At 36.9% G+C, this 17,010-nt stretch overlaps 1 protein-coding gene across 14 annotated transcripts in view; it reads right to left on the reverse strand.

Annotated features, from left to right (window-relative positions):
• NBEAL1 (neurobeachin like 1) overlaps window positions 1-17,010 on the reverse strand; it is a 91,478-nt gene that overhangs the window by 43,612 nt on the left and 30,856 nt on the right. For 12 of the 14 annotated variants that reach the window (XR_012629448.1, XR_012629447.1, XM_074873021.1 and 9 more), the window contains 12 exons: window positions 15,790-15,875; window positions 14,289-14,595; window positions 13,226-13,332; window positions 9,709-9,795; window positions 8,177-8,260; window positions 6,572-6,670; window positions 5,887-6,467; window positions 3,981-4,113; window positions 3,297-3,416; window positions 1,790-2,093; window positions 763-848; window positions 269-358 (listed from right to left, as the gene is read on the reverse strand). Coding sequence is in view for 12 of the 14 variants with exons in the window: in XM_074873021.1 (XP_074729122.1) it covers window positions 269-358; window positions 763-848; window positions 1,790-2,093; window positions 3,297-3,416; window positions 3,981-4,113; window positions 5,887-6,467; window positions 6,572-6,670; window positions 8,177-8,260; window positions 9,709-9,795; window positions 13,226-13,332; window positions 14,289-14,595; window positions 15,790-15,875 (2,084 nt within the window). In the remaining 2 variants the exon portion in view is untranslated. Of the gene's footprint in view, window positions 1-268; window positions 359-762; window positions 849-1,789; window positions 2,094-3,296; window positions 3,417-3,980; window positions 4,114-5,886; window positions 6,468-6,571; window positions 6,671-8,176; window positions 8,261-9,708; window positions 9,796-13,225; window positions 13,333-14,288; window positions 14,596-15,789; window positions 15,876-17,010 lie in introns of those variants that run through there. The other 2 variants (XM_074873022.1, XM_074873028.1) reach the window with 2 other exon arrangements.

Genomic DNA, 17,010 nt, shown 5'->3' on the forward strand with positions numbered 1-17,010 from the left:
ATCGAACCGATTATGAAGAGTAGTCAGCTACCACAAAGTATCTTAATGCGACATTAAGAGCAATAGCCCTCGTAAATTCTCAATAAATGTAATGTAATACTACTCCAGCTACAGCATTAACCCATTAATTTTCATTACAAAAAACATGCTGTATCTGCTGAACATCATCTGCATTATGATAAATAACTTCCACATTCCAAAAGTTAGGTGAACGTATACAGCCACTGCCATATTTACATCAGGTTCTGCTTCTTCAGTATGCATTTACCTTGACGTCCCAGTTCACTACTTTGTTTCCAGTTAGTCTTCCGTGTAAAAGATTTGCAGACAGGTCAAGACAAATTGGATTTCTGCAGGCCTGTTAAACACATGAAGAGGCTACAGTATAATTTAGGAAATAAGCTACAGATCCTTGAAGACATAAGATTTCCAAATGATGCATAATATGTTTCAGGAAGTTAGTGACATTATGTTGATATTAAAATACTTTAACAATTTGGGAACCGCTGAAGCATCATATATGTTATCTTAGATTTGACATTAACAGTTGTACAAGATAATTGTCCTTTTGCCAAACAGGACAAAACCTACTATCTCTGCACAAGTTTAAGAAAACTCTCACTGTTATCTTCCCATAATAAGCATGTAAAGATGGCACACTCACCTGTTCTATGAAACAACAAAGCAAAAAAAAAGACCATCTAGAACATATTCAGAAATCTCTGCACACTAATCAAAGAGAAATTATGTACTGTTTCATACCTTTGGTGTATAATGAAGCAGGACCTTACTGGGGAGATCTGCTACTTCAGCCTCTTGAGACTTCCATGGAGTTAAACAGTTTGGACCTGTTAAAAGAAATTATATATAAATTATGTATAAAAATCATGTACTTACATATTTAAGAGTCCACGGGATATTAATATTGACCTTTAAAAATTTTATACTACTATACTTTGTTGCAACAACAAATAGGACACTCTGAACCATATCTATTTGAGACATGCTTTGAAGTAGTCTCTATGACTTAAATCATTCATTCCATAGGGTCTGCTTAAAAAGAAATACATTCTTGATAAAAAGCTAAACTATACAAAGAAGGGGGTTTTTATACCTTATATATTGGATTTTTGTCACCTTTTATACCTATATATTGGTTTTTTGTCACCAATCTCTCCGTCATCAAGTTCAAATGTCCAGAAAATGAGTAATCTTCAAGATAGTTTTGGTTAATAATACAAAATATTTCCTTTAAATGATGGAAGTCTTTTTACGCTAATCTTTGACAACCTCAAATTATTATGGAACTTAGTACCTTAACACCTTGAACCTTAAGACACAGCTTACCAGATTTTTTTTTTTTTAAATTACTTCTTAATTATTAATTGGTTCTTGTGGAAAAATCCTCAAGCATAAATCACCTTTAAGTGGCCTATCAAAACAAGGGCAATATTTTCAAGAGTCTCAAATGTAAAGTCACATGTAGGCAAACAGTAGCAAAAATTAAGAACTTACAAGTGAAAATACTACCTAACATTTTGATTATGGCAGGTCCATACTTATGATAAACAGATGAGCTTATGCAAACATAACATTTAAAATAAGACTTATAATACTTATCATTCCATTTTAAGCTTATTTGTTATAAGGCACTCTCACTTATGTCAGCTCTGCAATTCTTCCAGATTGTAACTTTTTCATTACGTGTCTGTGTAGAGCAAAGCTCAGTGGGGTCTCATGCATAACTCACCCCCTTTATTCCACTAAAACCAGTACAATCACCACTTACCTGCTAAATATAATGCTTTCACCTGAGGAGGTTGCAGTGCTTCGTGAAAGATAATAACTGATCCAAGTTGGCCCTCCAAAGATGTTGGACATCCCCATTCACTGTCCTGAGTCCCTGCTGAGATCATCTTGGTGATGAGCTCTGGTTTTCCAAGCATCCCACCCCAACTTCCTGTAGAGAGAATGCCCCCCAGTGATGTCCGATGGGGCATAATAGGGGAGGAAAAAGGTGGATCTGGTATCTGAGATGGAGGAGGAGTTGTTGTTCTTTGACCAGCTGAGCCAATGCAGCAAGAAATAAAAGCCTGGAGAGTCATGCGTGGAAGAAAGAAAACAAAACGTACTGTAAATATAACCTCCTTTTTTCACAGTTTACAAAGCAGATCTGAAGACTATCTCTCGCAAATCTGAACTAAATAAATTAAGCCAAGAACAGCCAGTTCTGGCATGCCCTGGAAAAGAAGCAATCCAGCACAACAGGCCAAAAAAAAAAAAAAAAAAGGAGCATGTACTTTCCACAACAGCAGAGTGCCCTTCCTGCAATTAAGAGCAATTTGGTCACCTCAACTGTTGTGTGATCTCTGGCAGGAGCACAGCGAGGAAAGATGGTGCTCCAAATACCCTGGTAACCGCTCCTCTTCTGGATTATATTTCAAAATACTAGCCCAGCATATCTGCTACTGAACATTTCTTGTATCAGTATCAGTTATTTCACTCAAATAGAAGCTGTCATCAGAAGCTTCCTTGCCCTACTTTTAGCTACCTTGATGTTTATAGCGCTTACTCTACAGATGGGCTAAAATCCAGAGTTTTATCTCACAATGGAGGCTACATTTACTCTCATTCTTTAAGTATTATACTGACTTACAAAAGAGGGAAGAATGTTCAGTATTGTAGCCCAGTTTAAAATGGATTTGTTCCACAAAAAGAATAGATAATGCTTACAAAGAAAACTAAACATGACATATACTCATTTCAATGGCTGCTGTGGTTTTTTAGGCTAAACGCGTACACATTTGAAATGGTTAGAATAACTGCATGTAAACTGCTTACTCAGCTAACAAAGCAGGTATAAGATTAGCATATTAAGGGAACATACAGAAAATACAAGTAAAAAAACTACTGCTGAAAACAACAGGGAATATTCCTCACTGAGTACTGTCACACCAATCCTACTGGCAGAGTTGTGAATTATTATGATTTATTCATAAATTACGTCAGTATGCTCAGGTAATTATTTTTAAGAAAACCCCAGAATCTAATCAAGGTAATGAAGTGTTTTTTTGTTTTGTTTTTAAACCGAGATGACTAAACAAGGATTAATTAATGGTTAGTTATACTCCAAATTGATACTCTGGACACTGTCCAAAGTTGAACAGAAGCTTATTAGCAATAGGCTAAGCTATCTTAAACTCTTACACAATTTCCCAATTAAAAAAGCTAACTATGTTCTCATTGTTCTACAATAGCTCATCACAACACGGGTATAACTCAGAAGGCGAACTTACTTCATTCATGGCAGGGAATCGAAGTGGGGCAGAGACCTTCTGCTGTCCATTGACATAGATGTACACAAGGCTCTGACCAAAGGGCCTCTTTCCAGGCATGTGAACTATAGTTATGTTGTGCTGGTTAAGCAATATAAATAATTGTCATTATTAAAAAGCAGTGAAATGACTGTATGAAAATATTTAACTTCATCTCTACTAATCTGGCAAGGAAATCACTTAACTTCTTGTTGATGCTTTGGATTTATTTTCTTAAGACCACGTAATAGCTGCTTCCATTTTTAAGCAGTTTACAAATTTTTGAAGGGAAAGAGATACAGCTCTTTCATGATAATTTCAGTCCTTAAGTATGGGAATAGAAAAAGGCAAAGCGGAAACACAGTAGCACATTTGATTTGTTCACATAGCACCATAGCCACCTATGCTTGTTATAATTTAATATAAAAAAAAAAATGTCTAAGCACAGTGCTGTAACCAGCTTATCAATAACAAATGCATGATTTAACTCAATCTACCACTACTCTACATGGAAATTGCTTGCATTATTTGAGATTAGATCTGTTCTTATGCAATGAATTATTTAAACATGAGAGACCATTTGTAAAACAACCAAAAAAACCCAACTGTGACTTCTGAGCTAACAGTACTATTTTAAACAAAGTGTTTTTCAATATCAAATCTTACCCAGAGAGAGTCAAAAAAACAATGGTCAGGCAGCATCACTGTTGCATATTCTCTCTTTGTGCAAACTGCAACCACCAACACCCCAGAGTATGTAATAAACGCTTCAAAACCCATACCACTTCCTGTAAAAAAGCTACAGAAAAAGACAACAAAGCACACAATCAAGGACTTGACCAAAACTACTGGAAATCACCTAATGTTCAATCATTAAGGAGAGAACCAACTTAAGCCATTTGTCACTCATCCAATATTTACTATTGCCCCTGGTAAAGCTGCCAATATTGCATGCAGATTTGTGACATTACTGTTACAGTTCTCCATTTCCCTTCTTTCACATCATAGTGTTGTATACAGAGATTTTATTTATTTTAAAGACCAAAACGGCATATGGAATAGCTCTTCTAGAAAATGCACAAAGTTCAGTCTTTAATTTTATAGACAAAGCTGCATTAAAACTGTGTGATGAGACAATAAGTATCATCCATGATTTATTTTTATTTGTGATTATCTATCAGCAAGAACCTTACCTTAGTGCAAAATGTAAATGTAGTCATTCTTATTTCACTCATATAATGAAGAAAATCAGCTGTAAGCAGCTATCTATAAATAAGCCCTGCAAGCACAGGTTTGCCTTGAGAAACCTTTCATTTTTTAGGTACTTGAATACAAAAAATTATATACAAATTGTGAACTGCTATCAAAACCTGCTGCATACCCTTAGGTACCATTATTCCAAGTGGATGCATTAACTGCTATCAAATGCCTGCATCTATCAAGGTAACACATAAATACACACACAGAAAGGATGAATATTATAGACAATCTCAATAGACATAAGCTTTCTTACAATTAAACACTGTAAAACATAGCAGCTAGACAATTTTAATTATCTTAATTCAGTTGTGTCCTTAACATTTCAAGCTGAAATTGGAATTTTAAGTTTCCTCTTTTTTGTATTAATTTCAACACACTACTGGTTTAGCTTACCAGAACTAGAATAATGTCTTCAAAATTCTATGTAACATGATAGAAAACCAGTCAGTTATTGGTATAATATCAACACATCGAAATCAAATCGCAGCTTTACTTTGCAGTGCAATTCCACTCCAGTTTTCCAGAACTAGTCTACTTAAGATCTTTAGTGGGACACACTGACAAACTCTGGAAACAGTGTTGTGGCAGTTTATCAGATGGCACCCTTCATCAGGCCTGTGCTATACAAATACACAAGGCAGCCGCAGAAATCCAGGGGGTTTCCACCTGCTACCATGGTTATTAACAAACAAAAGTAACACTCTAAGACACAGAGGTTTGGAAAATACTGTTACAACCAGAATTGCACTCCTTAACATTTCCCCTGAAACTGCAGTGCAGTAACATGCACTGAAGGAAGCGAGAGATTCTTCAACTAGTATTCCCCCATTCTGCATTTTGTTTGATGATGAATGTACCCAGAAAGTTAAATTATACTAAGAACCATCCACATCAACATCTATTTAAACAAATCAAGGTATCCTTTTCATTGTGCTCTCATATAGAAAACAGATTTCATTATCTTTACAAGAAACAGTGGGAAGGCTGTTCTATTTTGGGGTGGGGGTTTTGGGGGTTGCTGGGGTTTTTTTTAATGTTGTTTTGTTTGTTTAAGCTATGAACCTTAACACAATTTGGGGTTATGGATATTGAACCTGTAGACAAGAAAGCATTATAACTGAGAAACCACATGTTTATTTCTGTAACACAGCCTGGCTCTGGTGACAGATGAAACTGCTCCCTTTCACAAACTAAGCACTATATATTGCATTCTCTGAAGATAAGCGAAAGTACCACATGTCATAGGGTATAATATGCCACAGGGAACAGATGACTTAGATTTGTACTGTTGAAGTCGTTATAGTAACTATACCTGTAGAGTTGCTTCCTCTTGCCACTTTTGCCAGTCGTGCTAGGGTCCACCCGGTCCTGGTCAAGGCAGAGCCAAGCGTTGAAAGAAAATGCAGAGCCTGGCCACTTATGAATTGATGGAACAGCAATTCCAGCCATGCTGTGGTACAAGTTGAAATACTGCAAGGCACTAGCCATGCCCTGCTTTCGGGCCATTGCTAGAATGGCTCGCATCACTGGAACAACGTAAGGGTGAGCTCGTTTTGGTTCCTCAGTCCTCAGGAGCCGTACTAGTTGAAGTAGTTCTTCTGAGCCCATTGACTGGCTCCCCAAAGAGCCCAGAAGGGCAATCAGGTTCTCTGCACAAGTACAATGGAGCGCGGAATGGGAATTTAGTGTCTCAATGATACGGATGACCATGTTTGCATTGACACATGTGGCACGACTCTGTCTGTTAATACAGCAGATTCGCCTCAACCAATTTGAGATGAAAATCTGCAGGTCATGTGATTCTAGTTCTGGAAGCCACTGGATAAGCAGCAACAAGGGCTGGACATTACTAATGCCTAGTATCCCAACAGCCATGTGGTCACCTTCAACAGCCTGAAAAACAGCAGAGAACTCAGACATGAAGTACAACAAAATATGGCTAGAAGTACTGTTGAAAAGATGTAAGCATTTTAGCATTCAAAGCAAGCACCTCTCACCATATTCATGAGTTCTTCCAGCAATTCCCGTGAGGGTTGACCCAAGGATTTTAGTACCTCATATATGTGTGCATAACCAATCCTCTCCTTGAAGACCTCCTGAGGATAAAAATCCCAGTCTCAGTAACAAATAAAATGGACAAAAATTGCTTGTCTACTGCAGCAGGTTCTAATTTAACACAATATTAAGACACAAAATAATTAGAATTCAAGAATAGTGGTTTTCAGGATAGAAATCTCCTTTTGATAATATGTCTATTGTGCTGTCTCTAGCATGCTGCAGATGAGAAGGTTCTCACTGCAGCATGCAACTAAACAAATAAAAGATCAAAGTTATATTTTAGTAATTACCTATACAAGAATATAATTGCTTTGGTATAATCAAAATGTTAATTCTATCACAAAATACTAATAGCTTCATTTTTAAATGCAAACTGTAGCATGAAATGATTACATTGAGAATTAGAAGTATTCAGATATTAATTTCTGAGTGAAAGATTTTCCAAGACCAGCTTGATTAAAAACCACCCATCCTAAACACTTCAAAAATTAGAAAAGTGTTCCAAGGAAGTTTTTCTGAAAACTAATTGATTTTACATGAAGAAAAAACATAATCAAGCAGAAAAATCCAAACTGTAGCATCCATTTATGGTTTAGTTAGTCAACAGCTAACACATCATACAGAATGGATACCCTTTTCCCAGCTGTATTCTGCACTGAAATTAAGACTTTTTTTTTTTTTTAAAGGATGAATCTGTCAGCAGAAGTGAGATGATTGCTTAGGTAAATATGGAAAGAAAAAGTACATATGCTGCAGTGGAAGTATAATTGAAAAATTTACTGATCCTTTGTGAACCACAGCCAACCCCCACATCCAACATACAACTCTTCTCAGGCTTTCCAGAGTCAGTGGAGAAATAAGAACTCTGAGAAATGCTCTGGAGGAGCATAAGTCACCCTGTTGTTTCTCACTTAGACTGTACTGCAAGTAGCAACCAAATCAGATGACTCCCACCCTTCCTTTAGTCTCTACTGTGTAGCCACATCTCTTTCCCTGTGCCAAGACTAGGGAATCATTCAACCATGGGGTGAATCTAATGAAGTCAGTAATCTAAGAATAAATACACTATTTTTTTGTGGGCTTAGCTTCCAGTCAGATTCACAAACTAACCACAACCTATGCATTTATCAAATCACAAGAATAACTACAAAGGAGGGGCAGGGGAACAGCAAGACCACCATTTGGACAGCAATATTGTCCTGGGTTAGTTTAATGACATGATAAAACTACAACACAAAAACTTCTGCCTGAAAATTTCTGCAAATACCCATTAATTCTACCCCAAATATTCATGGGACAAGTAATGATGTACTTCCTTTACAAAGGCTCCAACAGTCATTAACACTCTGATCTTCCAGTTTTGACACAAAGATGGCTCAGTGTCCAGCCACTAGACACATATAAAGGGATATGGGATGCTAATCAGCTACTCCTATCTGGCACAAATGCGTGACCACAATCTGCTCATCTTCCTGAGCAAGATTCATCAAGATATTGTGATAAAAACACTAACTGGAAACAGACCTTCGCATATATACTGTTACCTTAGCAGCTGGAGAGTTGTGCATTACTGCTGTGAGGGCTTGAATGGTTGACACTGCCAAGCAGTCTAGGTGTCCCTGAAACACCTGAAAGTAGCAGATACAGAAGTTACATACAAATGCGCAAAGACAGTTCAACTCTGAAATCTATACTGTGTCCTCCTGCCAGGAGGGAAACCAGGAGTTTGTTAACATGCTTCAAAAATCATCTCCCCACCAGACAAGATTTCGTAACCCCAAGGCCTACAAGGAATTACATAACAGTAGACAGCTAGCCACATACTTCAAGAGGAAAGAAGCATTCACAACACACATTGCACTTCAAATACTCCGATGGACAAACAGGTTTTCCTCATGCGGCTAATGGACAACCTCAAGAGGGAGGGAGGAAAACAAATTAGGAAACCTCTCGCCATATGTGTGTGTGTGCTCCTGGACAATCAGGCACCTGCAGTTCATGTAAACGGTTTTCTTTTCCATCCAAGTCCCTACACGCCAACGCAACACACACACACAAATTGTGAGATAAGTCACACCAGCACAGTAAGGTGGCTGCCTCACTCACAGCTTCATTGCATTGATCAACATCTCTTTTTCCAATTTAAGTCATCTTTTGAGGGTTTTTTTTTTTCTATAATTCTTATTCATATTGATATTTCTATGGTGGTTTTAAGGACAAAAATGTCTGAGCACTATATCGCATCCATCAGTAAACCTAGTTAGCAAAACTGTGCAAACAAACATACTCTGTTTTGTTATCTCTGAAATATTATATGCATATCAGACATATTTTGAAAATGAAATGTCAAGCATCAGAAGGCAGTGTTAGATGTGAACAAACATTTACATGTGGTTAGAATGTTGCACTAAAAAAGTTTCTAAAAAAGCCAGAGCTATTAGAATCACAATTTGTAGATAGCCATACCTTGTATTTAGCACTTCTTTACATTTTAATCAGAACAAATCATTCTACTATAAAATACAAGAACAATTTGCATTTGAAACTTTCCACAATATTTTGGGAAAATTAAAGCAACAGGCTATTCCTACCTCCCTGATTCAGCCTGTCCATTGTTTTGTGAACACTTGTTCTTGATGACAAGCAAAGAATCAGGACATCAAATACAACCATTGAGATTCACAAACAAGGCCCCAGAATCCAAAACACCACAGTGCTGAGACAAAGAAGCAAAAAAGAGGAAGGGGGGGGGGGGAGGAAAAATCACCACCAGGTTGATAGAATTTATTTGGATTCCATTCATGTACTTCACCTTTTCCTTAGAAGAACCATAACTGAGGCTCAATCTATTCTAAGTATCTGCAATTTGAAGCAGATTAATAAAACTGAGGTTGAATTCAATACGTTATTCAGGAAAATTATTTTCCAGGCACAGGAAATACTGATGTGTGCAGCAACACAAGATCATCTTGCTCCAGAAGGCTTATAGAGGATGGTTAAGGTGAAGCACAGGAATCAATTTTCCTGTGATTGTGTCTTGACTTCAACCGAAGCAAAATACAGGTTAGGTAGGTACCTGGTCCTCATTCATTTCTGTCAGTAATTTGTTGGCAAGGTCTTTCTCACTCTTGTCTGCCACTTTATTGTTAGCATTTAAAAACAGCTGTCAGAAACAGAGACAAGAATAATGGAAATAATTGCATTAAACAGTTACCTGCAGCCAAACCTGTGGAGGCTGCCTTGGATTTGTATTTTACATACCAAAAAAAAAGGAAGAAGAAAAAAAAAAAAAAAAAAGAGTTCTCACACTGGTGAGACACAATCCTCCATTAATATTATTCTTCTGTTAATTCTTACAATACTGAAGATTACACTGTATTTTTACTAAATAGTAATTGCTTTTTTCCCCCACCAGAATTAAATGAAAATATGTAATCAATGAGACAAGGAAACAGATATAGCTAGAATTTATACTGGTCACTGGCTTAGAAAGTCTGATTTCATTTACAATATGCAATATGACAGGAGGTTCTCAAATTTATTTATAAGAAATAAAGACAACAGTGGGGCATTAGCAAAGAAATGGATACAGATGTTTCAACATTTTCCACTTATGTTTCATCCTAGGTGAAGGCTGAAGATACCTAGACAGAATATTTTAATCTTCCAACAGCAACAGAATTTCTGAGGCAAATGATCTTTAGGAAGAAGGGCAAAATATCTCTTCCATCCTCCTAAGATTCAGACAGATTGTAAATAGCTTTAAATCAAACATACACCTATACTGCATCTTCGGCTAAGAAAATGTTCTCTGTACAGTAGCTAGATTCCTAGTAAGTTTCTGAATTTGAAGTTTAAAGCTCACCCAAATATCTTCATAATTGATTGCAGTAACTTTGTGTGCAAAGTTTAGCTGTAACCTAATTAGGACTAAAATTTATCTTATGTTTTTAGATTCTATAAAAGTGTTAAAAAAAATCCCTCATCGAAATGTTTTAAAAGTCCCCTCAAAAAAAAAAAAAAAAAGGAACAACACTTTCCTTTAGTGGGTAAAAACTAAGCAGTTCTCATTTTTTCCCCTCATACACTTTGTTCCATTATCTGTTAGGCAACCTCTCTGAAGAGGAACAACCTGAGATATCAACTTCCATAAATTAGGGCAAACAGAAGGACAACACTCAAGATACTAGTTTGACTTACATAGGTGTGAAAGCACATAGTTAGAAACACAAGTCATTTTGAAAGGTACATCAGAGTCAAGAGCACTTAACACTACAGAATAACTATAATATGCCTTAGAGGATTATAACATTAACAAGTGGAAAGAAGAACATTAAACAGAAGCAAATGCAGACATGCAAAAAAACCCCATCAAATTTCTTATATGGGTTACTTAAATTCTAATAATACCTGTAAAATGGAAGAACACATTTTTATTACAATGTCCATATGGTTTTAATTCTTCTAGAAATTTTTTATTTTTTTTTTTTAACCAGGCATACTGCTAGAGGTCATTGTGCTTTGCTCAGTCTGACCTCTAGGAGGTTTAATAGATGAGACAAGATTCAGGACCGACAAAGCAGCTTGTTAAATGACTCAGTATAGAATAAACACCTCCTCGCACCTCTAAAGTACAGGCCCTCTTTTCAGATGTCACAGGCAAAAAGAAACCTTCAGATCATCAAAACTTAACCGAGCAGTTTTGAAAAGTTTTTGTGCAGATCTGTAACCCTAGAACATAGTTAAGGGAAGACAGTTTGCCCATAAGCCTTAAAACCAGCAAATATGAAAAAAATTTAAATTTTAGAAGACTGTTGGACTTGGAAGTATGACTAGAAGCATGGCCTTGAATACCTCAAGTTCTTTGGGATATCTATAGCAGAAATAGTGCTATGGATTTTCTTTACTCTTCCTTTCCATGAAAATTCCTTTCACTTCATATTTGCTGAAGATCCAGTAGCTTCCTTAGATTCAGGTATGTGTATGGACTCTCCTGCTATCTGCAGAGCTGCAGAACACACTTTACACAGCTTGCTGGTGAATCCAGTAGCAAGATTTTCGTAAGTAAAGAAAAAAGATCTAGAAATAGGGTCTCCACCCCCAGCTAATAAGGAGAAATCCTAGTTCCACAGATAAATTAATCTTGCTATTTGGCTTTGAAAAAGAATGGAGATACAGTACACTGGAAAACACAAATATATAACACCTTTCCAGCTTCTACCCTGGCCTCACTTGGGGGTATTTGGACTGTGAAAGGTTAAAAAACCCCTGCTATGTAGCAAACTGGCAGCATGGATATTCAATCACACTAATATGTGAGACTGCATCACAGGAAAAATCCCTCAAAAAAAGCATATCTTATGCCATACATACAGGCAGAATAAAAATAAAAGGAGCAAGCTGCAGAAATAGAGTAGCAGTTCCTGCTTTCTTAAATTCCACCAGTTGTTTATAAGAAAGCTGGAACATAGCTAGAGTCTCCATGAACAGGTAAACATCACAGCGCTTGATGATTTAAGAAGAAACTAAAGAAATTTCTTATAGAGTACAAGGTCAGTACAAAAATAGGCACAGATTCCCAGAGGAGAATAGAAAGGTCAAGCAATGTATTTTCAGGAGATAAACTACAAACACTATTCAAAACACTTCAAGTCAGCTGGCATTCTCCCACTGATTATAACTACATTTAAGACATAATCCAAACACATTTATTTTTAATATATCACTGCACTGAAATACGTTCTAATCCAAAATCTAAATGGATTTGAATCAAATTGCATACTGTAGCTAGCATTAGAATATCTAGCATTAGAAAAGCTCAAAATAGCTACACTACCAACATATCACAAAAAGATAAATAAAATATTCCACAGAGTTACATCATTATTTATGTTCTTTTGCACAGGGGAAAAAGAAATCTACGAAGCAATCAGTGGAAGACACTAGCTTGCAAATTATGACCATCTATGACTGAGATGAAAACACAACATCTATGTAAACACTAAATCCTATGTAGAAGGAAAAGAACAATCAAAGAACATTCGTAACAGCTTGAGCTCATGTTTTATGTCAGCTACACAAGACTCAAATATTTTGAAACACTTAAAGGCACACTAGCAAGGTTTTTTTAAAATGGAAAAATATGCCTCTCAAATTAGAATTCAGACCTCCATCTGGCAGCAGTTTTAAGTGACTTCCTAGCAATCCAGTGACAGAATATAAAAAAAACCCAAACAAAAAAGGTGGTGAAGGGGGAATTGATTCCAGTTACAACCTTAACAGATTTTAAAAGACTGAGCAGGGTCTGTAAAGGTATTTTGCTGAGGACTCAAAGTAAGCATTAATTGCTTTAACCAAGACAGACAAGAAACACCTCTACTTCACTGGAATAAAAAAATATATTTTAGAGCAACTTGGATCTTTCAGATCTTTCATGGCATTAGTGGCTCTAACCGGTCCAAAGTTTTACTTCCAGTATGTAGACACTATAAAATTGCAACTAATTCAGAAGGAAGATATAAAGGTAATTAATATACCTGCAATATTACAAGAGACGTTTATTATTAAAGATATGCTGATAAGAGAAAATTTACCTTGCAGTTCTGCAACAGTCGAATGAGATGCTCAAAGCAGTTACTGTTAAGGAAAATTGCCTGCAGAACAGGCCTATCTGTGCAGTCTAACATGGCTGTGATGGTATCTATAAAATTAAAACAGAACTGGCATCAAAGACAAAACAATTCCCAAATCCATCAAGCATTTTTTCTGCACATTACATAAAAAACATGGGGAAAAAGTTATACAACAAACTATGTGCTGTGAATTCTTTGATCAAGAATGACATGCGTTTTAAGCACAAAGCAGTAGGCCTAAAGCTAAACATTTTGATGCTGTAAAAATTATCACATAACCTACTATATCTGAAGAAAAATTCAGCTACTGAGTATCTTTGATTGCTTTGGGGGTCTGTTTAAAATCACTGGCATTTGTAAGTACATAAGCAGCATGCCTTTTATTTAAAGCACACAAACGCTTCCTCATCAAGCAATTACTCTGCATTCTACAGCAGCCTTATACTGTAAGCATTCTTCCTTGCCTCAGTACTATTCCTCAGTTTTCTTGAAAGTTTGGGAAAAGAAATATCTTTATTTATATTTCCCATTCTGAACCATCAGAGTGGAAAAAACTCCAAATCCTGAATTCTTATCCAATGTCTTTAACGCAACTGTTTCAGACCATCACTTTTGGCCAACATTTACAATAATGCCATTTGAAAAGCAAACTATCACAAAACAGCCACCACATGGGTATTTTATTACAGGCCCATCTAATTCTGCAATTAAGGTGCTGATGGCAGTCAGCTGCTGCCTAGCAAAAGGGGTTTTTTTAATAGACTGGCAGTCCATGAACCTTGACACTCTGGTTAAATGGTAGCAATCCGATACGGTTTCTTCTGGTTTTTTTGTAGTGAATGATTAAACAAGGATACATCTAAAGTAATGTCAATGAAGAAATGTTTGAAATTTTTCAGTTGCTTAGCCAAGTGGACATTTTTTGGTAGAACATTCAGTTATATTACTATCAGGGTTCAATCATTACTTGCTTTGGACTTATTATCAAGAGATATTTAAAGGAACTGCACAATGGGGTACTCACTCAGCATTTGGATCTGTAGTGCTATGAACCTGCTCTCCCACTTCCTGCATCGCCTTGGATTAGGTAAAGCTGAGTGGTCTGAATTAAGCAACTTGAAATAGTTCTCCAATATTGTACTTGTCTCCACTTGTCGCTGGTCAGAACTGCTGGTTAGAAGGATATGGACAACTTCTGTCAGGCACTTCAGAGTCAGCTCTGCCTTCCTGCTCACTTCCTCAGGGCTCCTGTCATCCCAGTTGTCACAGTCTGCTAAAACACGCATCAAGACTTCCATGGTGGCAGGAGATACTGCTTGAAGAGCATTCCTCTGAAACCCATGGGGGAAAATAAGTGATTAAGGAAAAAAGACTAAATTTAACAAAATCAAACCTCTTTAAACCAGCAGTTTCTATCTGAATTATCTGAATCATGCAACAAGCATTACATCTGTTAATTTCCTGTAATTGTTAAATAAATATGAAACATTCTACTTAGATCATATTTATGGCTACAGATAAAATGCATCCCATCTTGTTCACTTAACTAGGCTTTCTTTTTCAAAGATAATGCTTATAGGGAAAAGGAAATATAATTTAAATGCATATTATAAAATTTTTATAAGGTAGCCTTGATAAACTGTTAATTCTAGGTAAACCTTCACTTGAATTTCCATTTTAGATCATGAGATTCATGACACTTAAACAATTTTGAAAACATTTGTCTGGGCCCTGAGCCCAGCCTTGTTGAGACCTTTGAGAAGCCTTATCAGGGACTCCCTGACTTCTCTAGGGAGCTGCATTCAAACTGTGGCTCTCAACCTTTTTACCTGCCTGAGCTACGCTGTAGCCATGCCTATGCCTGGCCATGTACTGTCTTGAACCTGACCCACAGACTTGACTACCCGGCTTGACCTTAGACCTGCCTCATTCACATGGGCCTGGACCCTTGACTGACCCTAGTTACCATCACCAGACCAAATCCCCACACTGATGTGCTAACCAGACTTCCTGGCTTAATCTCAGGCTTCATCACTACAGACTTGTCTAGCGATTTGGGCTGGTAGATCCTAGTTACTACCAACAGACCTGCTCTGATCACCTTGTTCAGCTATAGTGAGACTGCACCTTTTGTCAGTGAGGTCAACTGCCTCTGTCTGCCTGGTCATCATGCTCAGTCTCAGCTTGCCTTCCCTGGTGGAGCAGTGCCTGCATTTGCTGCTTCTAACATTTAAAAATGCTCTCTCTTCTGGATCATCAGAATTAACATTTGCTTGTGACCAGACTAAGTAGCACATTAGAGAAGTGAGCCAAGATAATGGATGTTAGCTTTGCTTGAAAGCACGACCTAGCTTTTAGCATTTAGATACTATGGCACAGAATGACCCCAAACTTAAGACAAACAAACGATTCATAGTCAATAATAAATTCTTCTCATTTATGGGGTTTGGGGTATTTATAGGCCTTAAATGATGAACAGGCATTTGGAGGCTTCAGCAGCTGAAAAGAACTTGGAACATCCTTACCTGACCACCAGCCACAATAGCTCCAAAGAGATGTAGCAGGCAACATTTTAGGCTTTCCTTGAGATGTTCACTTTCTTGAAAGCATTCTGATTGGAGTAAATAAAAAGAAGGATGATTCCTTACTTTAGTCATATAAATTATACAAAGTTTTTCCTCTCAAAAAACCCCACCAAACAGAATAATTAAAGAAAGCTCATCTACTCCTTCTCATCATGCAAATTAAAAAAAAAAAATTCACCTATATCATCTCCACTTTCTTTTACATAAATCAGACACAAACACATCAATTCCATCATTATCAAAGTAACATGACAAGACTGCATTGATCAGGAATTCACAGGGCCAGACCTTCAGCCTGCATAAAACTTTTCATGCAGGCTGACAGAACTATAAACAACTGTCAGTCTGATCCATAATGTAAAATGAGCCCATTTTGTCCATATTAATGAGACATAGAAGGACATGCTAATGTGCAAGCCATTAGCAAGCATGACAAAGGTTAGAGCAATTTTGGCACAGAAAGTCTAATGGCATATGCAGTGCAGGTAGCTCAGAAGTACAGTCCCTGAGCTTGCTCCCTTTAAGCCAAACTTCCCAGGGAAGCCTGTGCAGGTCTGTAACCTTTCTAGCAGTAGTGTCTTTAAAAGACAATTATCCTGCGTCTCTCCTCATGCCATATCTGATACAAATTATGTTATGAACAGCCTCAGGAACTCTTCTTAGCAATACATATAACCTGGATATTGTCGCTATAGCAATAACACTAGACTCAAAGTAGCTGCAACAAACTACAAAGGATTACTTTATTTGGAATTAACCATCTTAACACTTCCCATAACTTTATGAGATAGAACTGATAATGACTTGGGTTTGTAAAAACTGAGATTTTAAACAAACGATAGAAACTGAAAATGCAAGAATTTTATATTCATTAAAATAATAATGTAACCTTTAAGATAATTACCAACTATTGGCCAGTAAGATTTCTGACTATATACTGAATGTATAAGCCTGTTTTAAAAGAAAATTGCATGGCTGTTTTTTAAATCTGGTCTTCAACAGAAACAAAACTTTGGTGATCACACTGTTAGTCTGCTAGTTCCAACAGTTCCTTGACTTGCAGCCTCTGAGTCTTTCGGGGAACCCCAGACAAATTCAAAAGAGCAGTACCTAGCAGATTGTGAATAAATCATTAGGTTGGGTAGACCAAAAAAGCCTCAA

This window comes from Strix uralensis, chromosome 6, assembly GCF_047716275.1.
Source record: "Strix uralensis isolate ZFMK-TIS-50842 chromosome 6, bStrUra1, whole genome shotgun sequence".
Lineage (NCBI taxonomy): Eukaryota > Metazoa > Chordata > Aves > Strigiformes > Strigidae > Strix > Strix uralensis.